At 39.6% G+C, this 19,706-nt stretch overlaps 1 protein-coding gene across 3 annotated transcripts in view; it reads right to left on the bottom strand.

Annotated features, from left to right (window-relative positions):
• Positions 1 to 12,870: 12,870 nt before the first annotated feature.
• Positions 12,871 to 19,706, bottom strand: part of LOC114047651 (major histocompatibility complex class I-related gene protein) — a 33,835-nt gene continuing 26,999 nt past the window's right edge. For 2 of the 3 annotated variants that reach the window (XM_027868543.1, XM_027868545.1), the window contains 3 exons: positions 17,324 to 17,599; positions 16,976 to 17,080; positions 12,871 to 13,687 (listed from right to left, as the gene is read on the bottom strand). In XM_027868543.1, coding sequence (XP_027724344.1) covers positions 13,647 to 13,687; positions 16,976 to 17,080; positions 17,324 to 17,599 — 422 coding nt within the window. In that variant the 3' untranslated portion in view covers positions 12,871 to 13,646. The remainder of the gene's footprint in view (positions 13,688 to 16,975; positions 17,081 to 17,323; positions 17,600 to 19,706) is intronic. The other variant, XM_027868544.1, reaches the window with a different exon arrangement.

The following is a 19,706-nucleotide window of genomic DNA, read 5'->3' as shown; positions in this document are numbered from 1 at the left end:
GGGAAGAAAACCCCTTCTCAGGATGGAGGAGGTGATAACAAACTAAAGAAAGGGGAGGGGCTGAGCTACTGAACTCTCTCATTTTACTTTTATTTTCTTTGCCAAGAATAACAATCTTGGGGCTGGGAAGGATAGAAGTCGAAACTTGAGCTATATGAAGGGATGGGAAGAAAGCATCTATCTGCTCTAAATGAATCCAAATCATCACACATGAATCAACTACATCCTTGGGAATGCAATAACTGGCAGATGTGATGGTCAAGTTGTTGTCAGTGATCTTTTCTACTTTTGTTTTCACTTTTAGGGATAACCTTTTGTTTTTATCTCACATTTCTTTCCAAAGATACCCCTTTTTTCCTCCCCTATTTAATGAGCCATCCCTCGTAAGAGATTTTAAAAGCAGGGAAAAGGCAGTTGAGCAAAATTAACCAAAACATTAACCATATCTGACACTATGTGCAATATTCCACACTCATAGTTTGCCACCTCAGTCCCCCCACATCCCAATGAAGGGAGGAGGTACATTTTCTAAACTCTTCTCCAGGGCATTATCATTACAGAGCTTTTAACTTCACGTTATTGTTATTTCCATTTACATGGTATTCCTGGTCCTGCTTATTCCGCTATGCGTTAGTCCATATAAATCTTCCATATTTCTCTGAATTCTGCATAGTCATCATTCTTTATGGCACAGTGTTATGCCATTATATTCATATACCACAATTTGTTTAGTTTTTTGCTTTTTGTTTGTTTGTTTTTTTACCTTCTTGGAGAATATACTTAGCAATGGAAGCTTTGGATTAAAGAGTACCATCATTTTTACCAATTTTTTAAAGCATAAATTTCAAATTGCACTCCAGAATCATTGTGCCAATTCACAGCTCCACAGTTGTCAGTGTTTTTGGAGAAAGGGAAATGTGCTATATAGGACTGGAAAAGGATAATCGTCCCCATTTTCAAAAAAGGAAAGAGGAGAGAGTTTGCAAAGGGTGATGAACTTGACTTTGTTTTATGGAAAAACTATAACACTTTCTTTATAATTGATACATATGGTTTTAATACAATAATAACTTTCCAATAAATAGCCTTCTCTCCCTCATAATATTTTCCCTTTAAAAATGTTAAAGAAAATGAATAATATATGAATTGTTACTTATAGCATATATAACTCTCCACTCTTGTAGTTCACTATTTTTTTCTTTCTTTTCTTTTTTTGGATCTGGAATTTCATATAGGGACCTCCTGATGAGGAAAACTCTCTCCCAAAGCAGATCAACACTTGTTCTGCTGTTACTGAGAGGGTACGTGACTTACCCAGTATCAGGACTTGAATTCAGACCTTTCTTATTCCCAGGCCCCACTGCCTCTTTAATTTGTGCCCTTTCTTAAACGAAAAAGTAAATATGTATCCCTTCACATTTTCTTCAAGAGCTTGTACATCAGTCATCCCCTTCTTACTAATATTTGTCTTTTCCTCATCTACTGGCCCTTCTCTCCTACTTAAGAATGTGCCAAGATCTCTACTATCCTTTACTTGACCCTGTTACTTCCTCAGGCCATTATCCTGTATTTTCTCTTTACAGAAAACTTAAAAGAATATCCTGACTATGTTTACTACCTCCATGTTTTTACCTTCCAATCATTTCCCAATCCCTTGTAATCTGTCCTTATCACTGTAACTAAAACTGCCCTCTCTAGGGTCATCAGTGATCTCATTAATTGAGCAATCCAATGCCCTTTCCTCACTCATCCTTCTCAACTTCTGGGAAGCTTTTGACACTGTTGACCACCTCCTCCTTCTGCATGCTCTCTTCTCCCTGGTTTTCGTTGGTTCGTTTTTTTTGGAGACATTGTCCTATCATGGTTCTCTTCCCATTTGTTTACCCTTCTGAGTCTCCTTTGCATGATCAACATCATCCATATCCTGATCTTTCATATGAGGTAAATGCTAGTGCTCTCTCCTGGGCCTTCTCTTCTTTCTATGTGTTCTTTTTCTCTGTCTCTGTCTTTCCATGATCTCATCTGTTTTCATAGTTTTCACCGTCATTTGTATGAAGATGACTCCCAAACTTATATATGGAATCCTCCTCTCCCTCTACTGTTCTAATACTACTTCTCTGACTATCTTCAGGACATCTTTCTTCACTGAGTGCACGGCCTAGTGGATGGAGTGCCAGACTTGCCATTGCAAGACCTGGGTTTAAATCCCACCTTTGACACTGAGTGGTTGTACAGCCACAGACAGATCACTCAAACTGTTTTAGTCTCAAGTTTTTCATCTGTAAAATGCGGCCCTTGGACCAGGTGGCCTCTATAATCCTTCCAGCTCTAAATCTATGACCTTGTGATCTCAAACACAACATATCCAAAACAGAACTCAGTAGCTTTCCCCTTAAATCCTTCCTTCCTCCTAATGACACTACACCACCATTTTCCCAGTTATATAGGTTCATAATCTTGAAGTGATCTTATTTCTTTCATACTCCCATCTCCAAAGCCAATCAACGGTCTCTTTCTCTACATCTCTCACACATCTCCTTCTTTCTACTCACGCCGCAAACACATGCATTTAGGTCCTGGACTATTGCCTCTTAATTGGTTTCTTGTCTTTCCTCCCTTCAGTTGATCCTCCATACAACTGCAAAATTAGTATTTCTAAAGTATAGGAAGGAAAGAAATGGGCATTTACAAAGTGCCTACTATGTATGAGGCACTGTGCTAAGGGCTTTACAAATCTTTCATTTGATCCTCACAATAACCCTGGGAGGTAGGTATTATTATTGTCACCATTTACAGTTGAGGAAACTGAGGTGCAGAGAGATTGTGTGACTTGTCCAGGGTTGCAAGGGTAGTGTCTCCGAGGAACTCAGGCTTCCTCACTCCAGACTCAGTGCTCTATCCACTGTGTCATCTAGCTGTGCCTCTCTCTAAATATACATATAGGTATGACAGGGTCATTCCCCTGCTCCAACTCCAGTGGGTCCCTATTGCCTATAGAATAAACTCAGACCCCTGTGGTGTTTAAAGCCCCTCACTGTGTCTCCAACCCTCCTTTCTAGGCTCATTCCACATTATTGCTTCCACTTTATACACTCCTAGCTGCAGCTAAACTTGCCTCTGCGGCTTCCTGGATACAACATTCCTCTTCCTTCCTTCCTTTTTTCTTTCCTTCTCTTCTTTCCATAATATTTTATTTTCCCCCCAATTGTATATAAAACAATCTTTAATCTTTGTTTTTTTTTAAAGTTTTGAATTCCAAATTCTATCCCTTCCTTCCTCTCCTCCCTGTTCCCTGAGACGGTAAGCTGATATAGTTTATACATGTGCAATCATTTAAAACATTTCTGTATTAGCCACTTTGTGCAAGAAAACTCAAACAAAAAAAGAAAAAGAAAGTGAAAAGTAGCATTCTTCAATCTGCATTATCAGTTCTTTCTCTGGAGGGGGATAGCATTTTTCATCATGTGTCATTCAGAATTGTCTTGGATCATTGTGTTGCTGAGAATAGCTAAGTCATTCACAGCTCTTAATCATACAATGTTGCTGTTACTGTGTACAATGTTGCTGTTACTGTGTACAACGTTCTCCTGGTTCTGCTCTCTTCTTCCCCGTTTCCATGCAGTGCCTACACCTCATGGAAACGGTAGCCCAGGGTTGGGGAACCTTGGTCCTCAAGTGTGGCCCTTTGATTGAATCCAAACTTCACAGAACAAATCCCCCTAAAAAAAAGGATTTGTTCTATTAAACTTGGACTCAGTCAAAAGGTCACACCTGAGGACCTAGAAGGCCACAGGTTCCCTACCCCTACCCTAACCCCTTTAACACACAGCTCAAGCACCACCTCCTTCTAGAGGCCTTTCCTGACCCCTTTGCCACCTATTTTTGCCACCTTTACCAGTCATTCCATATTTATTTTGTATCTATCCTGTGTTCACTGATTTGTGAGCAAGTTGGGTCTTTCCAATAGAATATAAATTTCTGGAGAACGAAGACCGGCTCACTTTTGTCTTTCTATCCTCAGCAGAGTTCCTACAGCGTAGGAGGAACCTATTAAATGATTGCTAATTGCCTGAGCATTGGTCAGCCCTCTGGTGTATGCTGGGCTCGATGCTTCCAAGGACTTAAAACAGAGCCCAAGGCACAAGATTTCCCCCAAGGAAAAACCCACAAAATGGAATACCAAGTATGGCGACTGGTGGATTCAGGACTAGACTATCATATACCAGGGATAACATTTGTATTTATTTTAGTGATACCCTCTCCAGCTTTATGTTTCTGTGTTTCTTCTTCCCCCCGCCCCGGAAGTTTATGAAATTTTGGTGTGGTCCTACAGTACCAGCTGGTGCAGTGCACTGGAGGGAACGCAAGCTTTGGAGTTGGGGACCTGGGTTCAAATCCTGCCTCTGTCACTTATTACCTATGATGTTGAGCAAGATATTTAACCTATCTGAGCCTTAGTATCCTCATCTTTAACATGGGAGTGGGGGAGGTGGACTAGAGGGCTTCTTTGATCCTATGATCCTTGTGTGACCTTGGGTAAGTTATTTAATCTTCCTTGGACTCAGTTTCTTTATTTGTAAAATGAGGGAGTTGAATTAAATGGCCTATACCATTAAAATCGTATGAGTTTATGCAATTTATTTTTCATTCTGAAGTGAATCGAAGTAAAGTTGTAATTCATTATTAACACAAAAGATCATCATTCGCATTCTGATTGTTGATATAAAATCTAGCAGCTCTTTCACAGGCATTTGGGGCAAAGTTTTCTTTTCCAGAAATATTCTTTTTTTAAATTAAGGTTTTATTGATATCTTCTGTTTCTTACATCACCATACCTATCTCTCCATTCTCCCTCCCAGAGAGCCATCCCATCTAACAAATAGTAATTTTTTTAAGACAAGAAAAAATGTCTACATAATAGCAACGTTATGGGCCTCCTACCTCCACAAAGAAGTAGGTTGAGGTCATCTTTTCATGTCTCTTTGAGTCCCATTTGATCTTTATGACTTGGTTATATTCACTTTTCCAGTGTGTCATTCTTTCCATTTACATTGTTGTAGTTACTATATATGTTATTTTATTGGTTCTGCTTACTTCATTTTGCATCAGTGCATAGAGATCTTTCCACACTTCTCTGCATTATTCATCACACACATTATTTCTTACAGCACAATAATATTCCATTACCTTCATTACCACAATTTGTTTAGCCGTTCCCCAATCAAGGGGCATCTACCTGCTTTGTTTCCAATTCTTAGCTAACACAAAAAGTACTGCTATAAATATTTCAGAGTATATGGGGGCTTTCTTCTTACCGATGGCTTATTCTCTTATATTTAGTTTTCTGTTCAATGTGGGTACCAGTTCCTTCAGGGTGGTCATTGGATGCTGCATTTTTACTTGGGGATGGGGGCAGGGTTGTCCCTTCCAGCAATACCATTCTAAGAGTCTGAGTCTAACATTACCTCTGACATTGGGAGGGTACTACGGGACAACCCCTTACTCTGGCAACAGCTTTTTCTGAAACCTACCCCTGCAAGCCAGAGGGTCTTCTTGCTATCTGGTATAGATTTGCTCTCCACATCCTAGCTTCAGATGGTTTCTAGCAAAGTGGGTGCTATGTAGTAGTTTTTAAAATTAGTTATCTTTTTTAAAGAAAGTAATTTGTATTTGGTCATTTTTAAAATTTAGGGGGCCAAATGCCAATATTCATCCTCATGCTCATTAATGTTTATATATTACCTGAGGACTTACTGCCTTAAATGAAAATAGAACTTGCTCAATACTGTGCAAAGCTATTGATAATCCTTTAAAGCAAGGAATGATTCATGCAAGTTTTAACATCAAGTCTTTAAGCTAGACCTGTTGTAAACTGATAGCAGCTCTATGAAAACTTCACCAATTTAAAATTCTTCTGAAATTTGATCCCAGTTAATGTTACAGAGGTCCAACTTTGCCAAGAGCACCTGCTTTGAGTCTTGAATTCCATTTTCCTCAGGGATCACTGATTCATTCAATCACTAAAGACTAATATGTAAAGAAAGCACATATGTTCAACCATGGAAATCAAAAAAGTGGAACCAGAATTTTGTTCAGAATTTAATGTGAAATATATGCTTCAGGTAATGTGAAAGCTCAATTATGGATCTAGGTCATTGTCCACATATATTTTCTCACGCACACACGCACACGTGCACACACACACACACACACACACACACATACACATACACACACACACACACCAGGAACTAGCTCTAACATAATCTAGAGCTGTATAATAGATATTCTTTGTCCACTTAGTTTTCCTATGTGGATAGTTAGGCCAAACTCCTTTGAGTGGTTATAGATATAATTTAGGAGGCCCTTAAATGTTCTCAGACTTGATACAATCATCACAATGTCATCCACAAATGAAAATACTCCACCATCTAGACCTCTCTGCCATTTGAATTCTGCACTGGATATGACAGAATGGATAGGAGGAAGAGAACGGGCCAGATTATCTTTGGAAAATTACACATTTCTTTTAATAACCCAAAGCTTTTTCCTGAAACAAAGCCTTGTTTTAACAATAATATTCTTCTGGGGATAGTTTACAGCTCTGAGACATAGAATACCACCATTTCAGATAAATTAAGTTGAATGGAGATGCATTATCAACCAAGAATTGCATGAAAGGAGCTACATAAGAGATATCATCAGAGATGACTAACTGGAAGAAAATTAAGTGTCCAGAGAACTAGAGGGAGCCTTCCTCCCCCGCCCCCACACACACCTCAAGCCTTTGTGTGGACCCAAATATGCAGGATTTATTCATGGAACTGGATAAGAGTCCAGAGATAACAGGGTAACAGGGCCTGAATAAATTCATTAAAGTGTGGAAACTCAATGGAGGAGATTGTTGTGACTCCAAATCTTTGTAATCTTTATTGTTTATACCCCTCAACTCCTCAATAATGGTAGTGAGGCTTTGGGGTCCTTGCACCAAGTCATTGTGGTACTAGACCCACAGAAATTTGTGCTGAAGAATCACTGAGGAAAGGCTGGGGAGTTTTCACTTAGACCAGGTAAAAGATTCACCTTTTTCAGATTCTTGCCACCCAGTTCCAACTGTCTTAGAATCTTTTGTTCCAAGACATTCCATTCCTTGACCTCCCTCACCCCACCCTGTACCATTGGGTAATGTCAAGAGGCCTCCCATTTTGAGCAGAATGAATTTGTGTATGGATGATAGGGCTGACATGATCAAGAAACAAAATTAAGTCAAGCTGAGTAGTAATTCCTTGAATGCTTAATACTTCTTGAAGTCTGGAAGCTAGGAAAATTTAGAAGGAGTTAGGTAGCATAGAAGATATAGTGATGGACCTGGAATCAGTGTGACTCAAGTTCAAACCTTGCCTCAGGTATTTACTAAATATATGACCGTGGGTCATTTAGAATATAAGCTCCTTGAGGAAAGGAGTTTTTGCTTCATTTTGTATCCACAGCACTTAGCACAGAGCCTGACACATAGTAGGCATTTAATAAATGTTTGTTGGTTGATTGACTTAACCTCTATCTGCCTCAGTTTCCTCTCTTGTAAAATGGGGGATAATTATATCCTATACTTCCCAGTGTTGTCAAGAGGATCAAATGAGACATTTGCAAAGCACTTTGCAAATCTTAAAGCACTATATAAATGCTAGTCAATCTCTGCCTCCCCCCAAGAAACCTAGAACTTTTTTTATAGTATAAAAGTACCCACTAGGAAAAGTTAACTCCAGCAAGTGAATTATAGAATCACTTAGTCTTCTAATCATAATTATCAATTATGTGGAAAACATTTTTCTAGGCCCTGAGGATACAAAGATTTGGCAGGAGAAAACCCTCAAAGAGCTTATAATCTAGTGGCATATATGTCTAATATCTACATATACACATACATATATATGTATGTATATATACACAATTTATATAGTGCTTTTAAGGTTACATGTGTTATCTCGTTTCATCCTCACAACAACCCTGGAAGGTAGGTGCTATTGTCATCTCCCCATTTTACAGATGAGAAAACTGAGGTAAACAGGTTAAGTGACTTGCCCAGGGTCACACAGCTAGTAAGAGTCTGAGGCTGGATTTGAACTTGGGTCTTCCTGACTCCAGGCCCAGTATTCTATGTATTATGGCACCACCTAGCATTTGAGGTGGAGAATTTAAACACATAAACATTCCCCTATGGATAGTGAAGTTCTCTTGATGATCCTGTATAAACAGATGACAATGTGTTAATTGTATTAAGACCTAGAACATTTCAAAGCTTCCTAAGGGCCATAACCACTCTAATTCAGCCTAACTAACCCCTTAGGAAAAATTTTCTTATTGTCCAGATATGAAATTGGAAGACCAGCCCATAGAGCTGGTCCATTAGTAGGTCTATCTTATACACCACAGACAGACAATTAACTGGATCTAGAATTGAATAGGAGGAAGGGAGCAGGATGGGGAACTGTATATCACTTTCAGTGAACCCAAACTTCTCTGTTGAGCAATTTGGAACTATGCCCAAACGGCTATAAAACTGTGTGTACCCTTTGATCAAGCAATAACAGTACTAAGTCTATATCCCAGAGGGATAAAAAACAAAAAGGAAAAGTATGTACAAAAATATTTATAGCAAAGAATCAGAAATTTAGAGGATGCCCATCAATTGAGAAATGGCTGAACAAGTTGTGGTATAAGATTGTGGTGGAATGCATAAGAAATGACCAGCAGGATGCTCTCAGAAAAACCTGGAAAGACTTACATGAACTGATGAAAAGTGAAGTTAGCAGAACCAAGAGAACATTGTACACAGTAACAGCAGCATTGTAAGAATAATCAACTGTGAATGACTTAGCTATTCTTAGCAATACAGTGATCCACGACAATCCTGAAGGACTTATGATGAAAAATGCTATCCATCCCCACAGAAAAAATTGTTGGAGCCTGAATGCAGATCAAAACACACTTTTAAAAAATTTCTTGGGGTGTTTTCCTTTTTGGTCTATATTTTCTTTCACAACATGATTAATATGGAAATAAGTTTGGTATGATTGTACATGTATAACCTGTATCAAATTGCTTGCCTTCCCAATGAGGGGGGAGAAGAGGGAGGGAGAGAATTTGGAACTCAAATTTTTTTTCTAAAATGTTAAAAACTGTTTTTATATGTAATTGGGGAAAAAAATAAAATAATAAATACTTTTTTAACAATGATTCCAAGCTTCTCCCTGCACCAAAGACTCATCTTCTTAAAAACCAACAATCTACCAATAACGCTCTATCAAATTCAGTTCAGCAAGTATCAAAACCTACTTTGTTTAATATACTCTACTAGGCCCTGGGAATACTAAGAAAAAGCCGTTTAAACACTGTTGTGGGGAGACAAAATATACATATAATGTTAAATACATAATATGTACCAAGAATATGACTGTGAAGCTCTGAATATCACTGTCCCCAAAAGATTCTATATGCTGCAGATCCCTTGAAGGTCAATGAATAGGCACATGGGATATGAGCCCACTGGGATCAGACTCAAATGGAAAGTGGGACAACTAAACTGTGTTTAGGATCTGCCCATGCTCCATGGGCTACTAGCCTAACTCTCACACCCTCAGAGGAGTCAATCTCCAGTGTGTGATGATAACTACTCCCCCTTAGGTTTCTAAAGTTAACCCTGAGGGGTTGGGGGGGTGTCTTTTCTAGTACCAAAGCTCACGAACCCACATCAATCACCCTTACTTTCATGATTATCAGTTGATACCAATTAGACAGCCAGGCTTAATTAGCTTTTAGAAAGTGATGTTTTACTAAGGTAGTGTAGTAAGAACAGTTGGTACAAAATATCCTCCCCAATGTCTGTACCATACTTTTCCACCAGTATATGCTGAGTCCAGAGGAAAGTGAGCTCAAGCTTGGAGAGAGCACATATGATGTGCATAGCTCAGGTCCAGATGGCTGGATCTGGATCCAGGGATGCAATTCCAAGGGAGGATGCTAGGACACCAGGGGGATGATGGGAAACTCAAAATCCTGTGGCCCCTGAGAAACTCCTTTGGTCAAATCCATGCTCTCCTCACTCCCCCCAAGTGACTAACCAGATGTTTGGCCAGCTTGCCATTGCTTAGATCTCTCTTTTCTGGAATTGGATCCATATGTTTATAGATAATCCACAGGAGGAGACCAAGTTTCTTTAACCAATCCTAACATACTTTTCTCTATAACATCTAGTTATAATAATAATAATAATAATAAAAACAACCAACATTTATATAGCACTCACTATGTGCCAGGCACTGTGTTAAGTGCTTTACGGTTAGTTTTCAAGGGCCTTTTGCCCTTAGTCTAAAGGCTTGATTGGTGAAGGTATTGGGGTATAGCATCTTATCACTTTAAGTGAGATGGAGTAATTGATCCACACCCTCAATGACTCTGCCCCCCCCTTTACATTAAGATGTAGCAAATTATCCACAAAGAGCTATGGAGCGAGAAGCAGCATAATGACTTTGTCAAAGAAAATTAGGACTAGAAAAGCAGTAATCTGCCCCTGGAGCTTATGTGCTCCACTGTCCTCTATGTCATGAACTCTAAAACTGAGGTTCCTAGCCTGATATCCATGGACCCCTAAGGCATCTATGGATAGGTTTCAGTGGGTTCATGAACTTGGACAGGAAAAGAATTACATCTTCATTTTCACTAACTTCTAACTAAAGTTTAACATTTCCTCCAAATATGAATGTAGGCAACAAATCATTATTTTAAGAAGAGGTCCACAGGTTTCATTAGACTGCCAAAGGGGTCCAGGACACCAAAAAAGGCTAAGAACCTTGGGTCTAGGGGAAGGCCCCCAGAATTTTGGGTGGATTTCCCATGAAAACTAACAGGAGCACATGGACCTGATTCACACAGAGAGAAAAGGCATTCTACAATCTATACAACTGGAGAGAATACCTGTCTTACTAATGAAATGATCGATTGTTGGAAGGGACCTGTGCAATGCTGGCCATACGTCTCCCCCACAGTGTCTGCACTAAGTCAGACTTGGAGTAGAAAATACCACTCCAGCAGCAAATGTTTATACTTCCAAATTTAGGGTAAATTGAATTAAAGACTTAAGGGACAATTTGAAGCAAAGGAGAAAAAAGACCCATGGCCACACCAGCAATAAAGTGATTTGTACTTTTGGACTTTGCCGTCTTGCTGGTGCTATAAAAATGTGCCATAGGAACTCAGTGGCCAAGGACCTCGAAGCCAGCAGGATAAGATGAAGGAGCTAATGCTGGGAGCTCGCCCTCTGCCCCACTCTCAAACACAGGCTGTTCCTAAGGAAATAGGGGCTGTAGGATTTGGGGAACTCAATTTTCTCTCACCTACTACCTAGGTCCTTAGGTACGGCTGGCAAACAGCAGGGGCTGATGACAATCCAGGGTGGTCTGTGTAATCTCACGTAATAGCCTCAGAAGTTCTTCAGTCTTTAAAGAGAAATAATTAAGGAGTTTTATTTTATTTTCTTTACATCCCCAGCACCTCGCACAGTGCCTGACACATAGTAGGCACTCAAAAATGCTTGTTGAGTTGAAGAGGATAGTACTCCTTCAGGTGTAGGATATTAAAGGGGGAAAGGGAACAAGCATTTATTAAGTACCTATTATGTGCCAGGCTGGAGAAGGAAATGGCAAACCATTCTAGCATCTTTGCCAAGAAAACCTAGGAAGGATCAGACGTGACTGAACAACCACAAACGTGCCAGGCACTGTGCTAAAGGCTTTAAAATTTTACTTCATTTGATCCTCATGACAACAGTGAAGTGAAACCCTGGGTAAGTCACTTAAATTCTCCATACCATTGTTTTCTCATCTATAAAATGAGGGAGTTGGGCTAAATGGTCTCTAAATTCCCTTCCAACTCTGAAATTATATGATTCTTAGTAAAGCTGTGAGTGAAAGATATAGCCACTCATTAAAAAATAGGTGCTATTATTAATCACATTTTACAGTTGAGGACATTGAGGCAGACAGAGGTTAAGTGGCTTTCCCAGAGTCACATAGCTAGTGAGTGTCTGAGACTGGATTTGAACCCAGGTCTTCTTGACTTTAGGTCCAGTACTCTATCCACTGCACTAGTACATCAAGATATATAGTCACCATATTGTACCTGGAGCTGGTGATAGGGATTTTAATTCAGAGAATAAAACCTGCTCCCTGGCCAAGTTGTTGTGAGGCCAGAGGTTGGCAGGAGTGGTGAGTGCCAAAGAGGAATGAATAGCAGCAGTGTGGAAGGTCCTAGTGGAACATTGCATCATAACACCACTATAGAAGGAGAACTGCCAGACAGGCCGTGCTGAAAGGCTGGTGAGGAGTGCACTCGGAGACAGAAGAAATTTTGTTTCAGAAGATTCTGGTTTTGCTTTTGGGCAATGCTCGGCACTAGCTGCGAAACAGAAAGAATCAAGCTTGGTTACACCCGCTGGGATTAGCTAGTAAGGGGACCTGAAATCTTGCTCTGTCTATGACGGAGAATCTATAAAGACCTTTGGGAGATGACCACTTCTTGAAATAGGTAGTTTTATTTCCAAGTATTCTGTTTTATGTTCTCTTTGATCCTTCAATAAAACCTTTCTCTCATTTTGTGAGCTCTATGTGTGAGGAGAAAGTATCCTGGATGGTCACAGGTAATGAATTTTCTGGCTGGAGGCCATGAGTCAGAGATGTGAAAACTTCCCCCATTGTGAACCCTTTTGAGATTCTGTTATATATAGGTATATATGTACAGATAGTTATAGTTTTGGCATCAAAATGCCGTGCTTGCATCAAGGCCTCTATGTTGCCATTGGAAGTAATAATGGAGTTTTTGAATGTTACCCAACTTTTATTTAAATCAGTCTGGGAAAAATGCTCACAGATAAAGCCAGGCAAAGTCTCAATGATGTCTGCATATAGGCCAACATTACCAGGAAAATTCAGCTACTGGAGCTTCTTCTCAGCCACAGGGAACACATACAAAGTTCAGGTTTAGTCTGTAACACACAATGGAAATCCTGGGTATTCCCACACTGCTTACTGAGTCAGTTCCAAGTTCACTATGGCATCTGAGGTGATTCTCATGACAGTGTTCAAAATCCATGGATAAATTAGATCAAGGGAGATGTGATATCCATTCATCAGATATGATTCATCCCAGCTGTCATGTGTTGTGAATCAAAGTACCCTAAACTGCCAGTATTTCAGAGACCTACATTTGGGGTATAACCAGATAATTATGGGATTTCAACTCCAGTACCCCCCAAATTTCTGTCATCATAGGTCATAGATTTTGAGCTCAAAGAAGATATCTTGGCACAGCTTTAGTCCAATCCCTTCAGTTTGTAGTTTTCAGATAGGGTAACTGAGGCACCAAGAGGTTAAAGTGACTTGCCCAGAATCACATAACAAGTATCTGAAGTGAGATTTGAACACAAGTCTTCCTGACTCCAAGTTGGGTCTTCTATCCATTGTAGTACACCACTTCTTTCCAATATCCTCTGGGGGGGTTTAGTCAGATATTTTCTGATACTGTACCCCAGGCCACATGTAGAGGAGCTATGACCATTGGAAGGAAAGAGAGATATGAAGGTAGCATCTAAATTAGTTAACTGGTGTAGAAATGTAGCTGACTTCTTTAAGACCTGAAAAGAGAAAATGTTTTAGTCAGACAGGCATCAATTCTGTATCTTTCCTTGCTATACAGAAACAGCATTTTCATTCATTTGGTGGCTCAGTCCTCAAAGAAGGCAATAATCTAATTTTTATCCTGTTTTGTCTAAGATTCTCCCATTTTAAATATTATATCCATCATATCAATCTCAAACTCTTGGAGAGAGGAATGAAGGAAGAAAGGGAACAAGCACCTACTATTTAATTAATTTTTTAAAAATTTAATTTATTTTTAGTTTTCAATATTCACTTCCATAAGATTTTCAGTTTTAAATTTTCTCCCTTTCCCACTTCCTGTTGCCTCCCTCCCCCAATGGCATATAATCCGATATAGGCTCTACATATACATTCACGTTAAGCGTATTTTCCCATTAGTCCTGATGTAAAGAACAATTAGAACTAATGGGAGGAACCATGAGAATGAAGCAATAAAACAAAACAATAAAGGAAAAGGAGAGCAAACAGTATGCTTCCATCTGCATTCAGATTCCATATTTCTTTTTCTGGGTGTGGATAGCAATTTCCATCATGAATCTTTTGTAGTTGTCTTAGATTCTTGCATTGCTGTGAAGAGCCAAATCTATCAAAGTCAGTCATCGAACAATGTGGCTGTTACTTCACACAGTGTTCTCCTGGTTCTGCTCATTTCACTCTGCATCAGTTCATGTAAGTCTTTCCAGGTTTTTTTGAAGTCTGCCTGCTCATCATTTCTTATAGCACACTAGTATTCCATTACATTCATATACCACAACTTGTTCAGCCATTCCCCAGTTGACGGGCATCCCCTCAATTTCCAATTTTTGGCCACCACAAAAAAAGCTGCTATAAATATTTTTGTACATGTGGGTCCTTTTACCCCTGGGAGGGGGAGAAAATTTAAAACTCAAAATCTTATGGAAGTGAATGTTGAAAACTAAAAATACAGAAATTAAATTTAAAAAATTGGTTTAATTTTAAATTAATTAAATTAATTGGTAAAATTTTTTAAAAATTGGTTGTAATCCAAGCTCCTCTTACAGAATATTGTATTCCATGCCCTCCCATCTTTTAATGTAGAAGCTGCGAGAACTTATGTAATCCTGACTGTGGTTCCATGATATTTAAATTGTTTCTTTCTGGCTGCCTGCAGTATTTTCTCTTTGATCTGGTAGTTTTAGAATTTAGCTACTATATTACTGGCTGTTTTCAATTTGGAATCTCTTTCAGGAGGTGATCAGTGGATTCTTTCCATGACTAATTTACCCTCTGGTCCTAGGACCTCAGAGCAGTTTTCTTTGATGATTTCCTGAAGTATATTGTCCAGACTCTTTTTTTCATCATGGTTTTCAGGTAGACCAATAATTTTTAAATTGTCTCTCCTGAATCTATTTTCCAGGTCAGTTGTTTTACCAATGAGATGTTTTATGTTTTCTTGTATTTTTTTATTCTTTTGTTTCTGTTTGACTGATTCTCACTCTCTCATAGAGTCATTAGCTTCTACTTGCCCAATTCTAATTTTTAATGAAATTTTCTTCTATTAGATTTTGTACCTCCTTTTCCATTTGGCCCATGTTACTTTTTAAGGAGTTCTTCTCTTCAGTGAGTTTTTGTGTTTTTCCATTTGAATTTAATTAATTACTTAATTTAATTAAGCACCTACTATGTACTGTTTTAAGTTTTAAACACTTTACAAATATCTCATTAGATCCTCACAACAATTCAGGGAGATAGATACTATTATTATCCCCATTTTACAGTTGAGGAAACTGAGGCAGATAGTGGTTAAATGACTTTCCCAGGTCACACTGCTAGTGTCTGAGTCCACATTTTAACCCAGGTCTTCCTGACTCTAGGCTCAGCACTCACTGCACCACCTAGCTGCCTCAAGGGCCAACAGGTAAAGATGAATGCCATTAATGGAAGACTTTCAGAAAGCCATGACAATTTTTTTAAAGGTTCTGTCAGTCATCTTGTAGCATATGAACTAGAATCAGTGTGGCCTTTATCTAGGACATAGCTGACCTACCATCAATGGAGGGTATGCTCTTGGACATGTTTTTCTGGTAACATCCCAGCTCTCTCACCCAGTATCCCTTGAGGTTAAATAGCAACATTTGCAGGACAGCTGGATGGGATGAGTCCACAGTTTGCAGCCACAGAGAGCCTAAGTCATTGACCCGTATTATGAACCATACCCATGATCCTGATATTATTAGTAGTATTCTTTAACTAACCACACAAACCAGCTACAGAAATATTAGAACTGAAAGCAAACAAACCTGAAACTTGACAAAAGTACAGAAAATTTTAAATGGCCATTACATTTAAAAAGAAAAAGTACAATTATCTCATTGAGTCAAGAGAAAGGGAGAGGGGGCAGGCCTTAATAAATGATCATTGGGCTGAAGGGGCAGGGATTTACAGCTTTACCAATTCTAATCAAGCAATAAGTGATAGTACCAGGGATGAGAGCTTGGGAAAAGGTGGAACAAAATTACTCTGATATTCCTAGTCCAGACCATAGGAGTGACAATTTGCTGTATAGAGGGAGGGGAATGATACACTACTGAGTTACTAGGCAACTGCATCTGTAAGCTTCATCCATAGGGAAAGAAGGAATTTCCTATAAGTGCTAGTAGAAAACTCCAGGAAACTTTAATGATCTGAAGCTCACAACAAGGCCATCAAGCAGAAAGATATTGGACTAAGAACTAAGAGACCCAGATTCTACTCCAAGCCTTGCCACTAAACCTTGGGTGAAGTGAAACCCTGGGTAAGTCACTTAAATTCTCCATACCATTGTTTTCTCATCTATAAAATGAGGGAGTTGGGCTAAATGGTCTCTAAATTCCCTTCCAACTCTGAAATTATATGATTCTTAGTAAAGCTGTGAGTGAAAGATATAGCCACTCATTAAAAAAAATTTTTTAAAGCCATTGGGTTCATTCGTCCAGAGGATAATGGTGATGCCCCAAAGGTGGGGCTGCAATATGGGGATCTTTGGAGGGAGAGAGAAATATTGTAGGGTCAATGCAGCCAGAGCTACTCACTAGGTGGCACAGTGAATAGATTGCTGGGCCTTTGTGGGTTCAAATCTGTCCTCAGACACTTACCAACTGTGTGACCTCAGGCAAGTCACTTAATCTAGTTTGCCTCAATTTCCTCCTCTGTAAAAATTATCTGGAGAAGGAAATGGCAAACTACTCAAGTATCTTTGCCAATAAAACCCCAAATGGGGTCATGAAGAGTTAGTCATAATTAGAACAACTCACTCCACTTACCTGATTGTTTTCTTCTGTAAACAAAAATTCCCAAACCAATCAGAAATAAGGCAATAATAGTCAACCCAAAAACAATTTCCACAAATGGAGAGCTGGTCTTTGACTCTGAAATGAAACAAACAAAAAACAAAAGAAGAAAATCCCCAATCCCTTTCCTTTCCTTACAGACTTATGACCTATCAAAAAAATCAAGACTATTTCTTTAATGTTACTCTGTCATCATCAGCTTCCCTTGTAGGCCAATAAAACTACAAGACATTCTACGGAGCATTGGCCTAAAAACAATATTCCATTTTCCCTCTAGCAACCCAGTAACTTCTCCCTAAAAACCATTCACTATATCCTTACCAACTGGCACATGGAGGACCTTGAGCATGTCATTATGCTCCACCTGGCAGGAATAATGATCTTTACTTTGAGGATCAATGTCTATTGATACCCAGGTCTGATAGGTTCCATCCCCACTGGGAAGAATGTCTCCATATTCAATTTCTTGGGTTATCGGTTCCCCATTTTTTATCCAGGTCATGGTAATCTCTGGGGGATAGAAACTATAGGCTCTGCAGATGAGAGTTGTAATCCCAGTAGATGACTTTTTGTGGCTTCCACTGAGTAATGGGGTTTCTGAGAAGAAAAAAGAAACAATCTGAAAAAGGAGAAGGCTTTCTTCCCTTTGCTGATTCTACAATGTTCTAATATCCCCAAACCATTCTCCACGCTTTTAGACAATTATATCAGGGAACCCATCACCAGCAAGGACTCCAAACCAAGGTAAAATCGCATCAAACCTTCGACTGCAGATACGTAGGGGAAGCCAGCTCATTGACGTGTTTCTGATTTTCAGCTCGCCCCCCCTACAGACCCCTATGAATTTCTCTTTGGGTAAGATTGGGGCCTCTCTCTTAACTGAGCTCCCGTAGCAAGAGAAGGCATGCATTCTGTGTATTTTCAAGTAGTCTCCAATTTCCATTTGCTATCTGTCTCTTTATTTGTCATAGTCTTTCATACAATCAGAGTTTGGCAGAAAGGGACAAAGCAGTGGGTTTGAGTCCCCTCCCCCTTTAAGGGAGGCAAGCAGGAGAAGCAAGTGACTTTTTATTCTGAACCCATCATGCTCCCAGAAAAGCAGGATTTAAGGGACGTAGTAGATATAATTCCAGTCTAGTACCCCATCTCTCAGAGAACAGAACAGCTAGCCTGGTAACCCCTCTGCTTTTCCCTTTAAGTCAGGGTAGGCAAGATTCTAGAGTTATCTACCAATGCCTCCTCCCCCCTATACCTTTAGACATTCCATCTGGCCATACACATCCTATATGGATAGCACATGTCTTTCATATGTACCATCTCTAAATACTTTCCTTGATACCAGGGAACATTCAGATGTCAAATATGCAGAGCTTCATGTTATCAGTTTGGCAGGAATGCTGATGGCTGATTGCCAAGACTAAACGGCAGAGACCTGGTCCCTGGGAGATTGAATGGTTGGCTGCCTACATAGTAAGATTTGGGTCAGCAAGGAAGAGCGCCCTGTCCACAAGAAGTTCTTCTGTATCTGTCTCCTGATGCCTCAAATGTCCTTAACAAGGGACAAGGCTTTTCATTCACAATTAGAGATAAGGCTTAAAATGAGAATCCCTTTAAGAAAGGGAATGGTCATTACACTTGTCACTGAACTCCAGCTGACAGAAACCATGATCTGCACTCTGAAGAGCCATTGCTACTGATTCTCAGGTCTAGCAAATGGCCACTGGTAGATGCTTTTCTTAAAGCAGGTTCAAGTAAAGGGCTGGAGGAAAAACACACTAATCTCCTGCAAGTGGGAGAGAGATGCAAAGGGAAGGTTTAAAGGGAGAAACTAGTGGATTGTGATGATTGCCGTAAGGCACGGTTTGGCAAGATACAAAAGTGATTTGGCATTGCCTTCTCCAATCCATTTTAAAGATGAGGAACTGAGGCAAACAGGGTTAAGTGACTTACCCAGGGTCACACAGTTTGATTGGTTGGATGGTTGTTGTGCTTTGTTTTTGAAGAGGACCAAAATGACATCACTATGTCGGGGTCAAAGTACAGTATGTCCACTTGTGACTGATCAGACCAACATGAGCTTGGAAGGCTCTACCACAGGTTGGGTACAAATAGTCCATCTAAACATTTAGAGTGGAGATATCTCTAAGTTTGCATATCTCAGATTTCTTTTGAGCTACTGCAATTCTGCTTTACACGTAGAGCACAGTGCCTTCTTTGCTGCAGACATGCCATGCTGGATGGTCCTGTGCCAGTGTCTCCCATATCTCATAATTGATTCCAAAGTTCTTCAGAGAGACCTTGAATGTCCTTGTATCACTTCTTCTGATCTCTATGTGAGTGCTTGCCTTGTGTGAGTTCTCCATAAAATAATGTTTTAGGCAAATGTACATTTGGCATTCAAACAACCTGGCCAGCCCATCAGAGTTGTACTCTTTGCAGTAGAGTTGAACTCTCGGCAGTTCGGCTTGAGAAAGGACCTCAGTGTCCAGTACCCTATCTTGTCAGGTGATCTTTAGAATCTTCTAAGACAGTTCAAATAGGAGTGATTCAGTTTCCAGTCATGGCACTGGTATACAGTCTAGGTTTCACAGGCATACAACAATGAAATTAGCACAGTGGTTCTGTAGACCTTCAGTTTGGTAGGTAGCCTAATACCTCTTCTCTCCCACACATTTTTTTTCTCCCACACATTCTTTTGGAGTCT

This window comes from Vombatus ursinus, unplaced genomic scaffold (genome assembly GCF_900497805.2).
Source record: "Vombatus ursinus unplaced genomic scaffold, bare-nosed wombat genome assembly UNPS02014789.1, whole genome shotgun sequence".
In the NCBI taxonomy this organism is placed as follows: domain Eukaryota; kingdom Metazoa; phylum Chordata; class Mammalia; order Diprotodontia; family Vombatidae; genus Vombatus; species Vombatus ursinus.
This window is presented reverse-complemented; position numbering and strand designations above follow the sequence as displayed.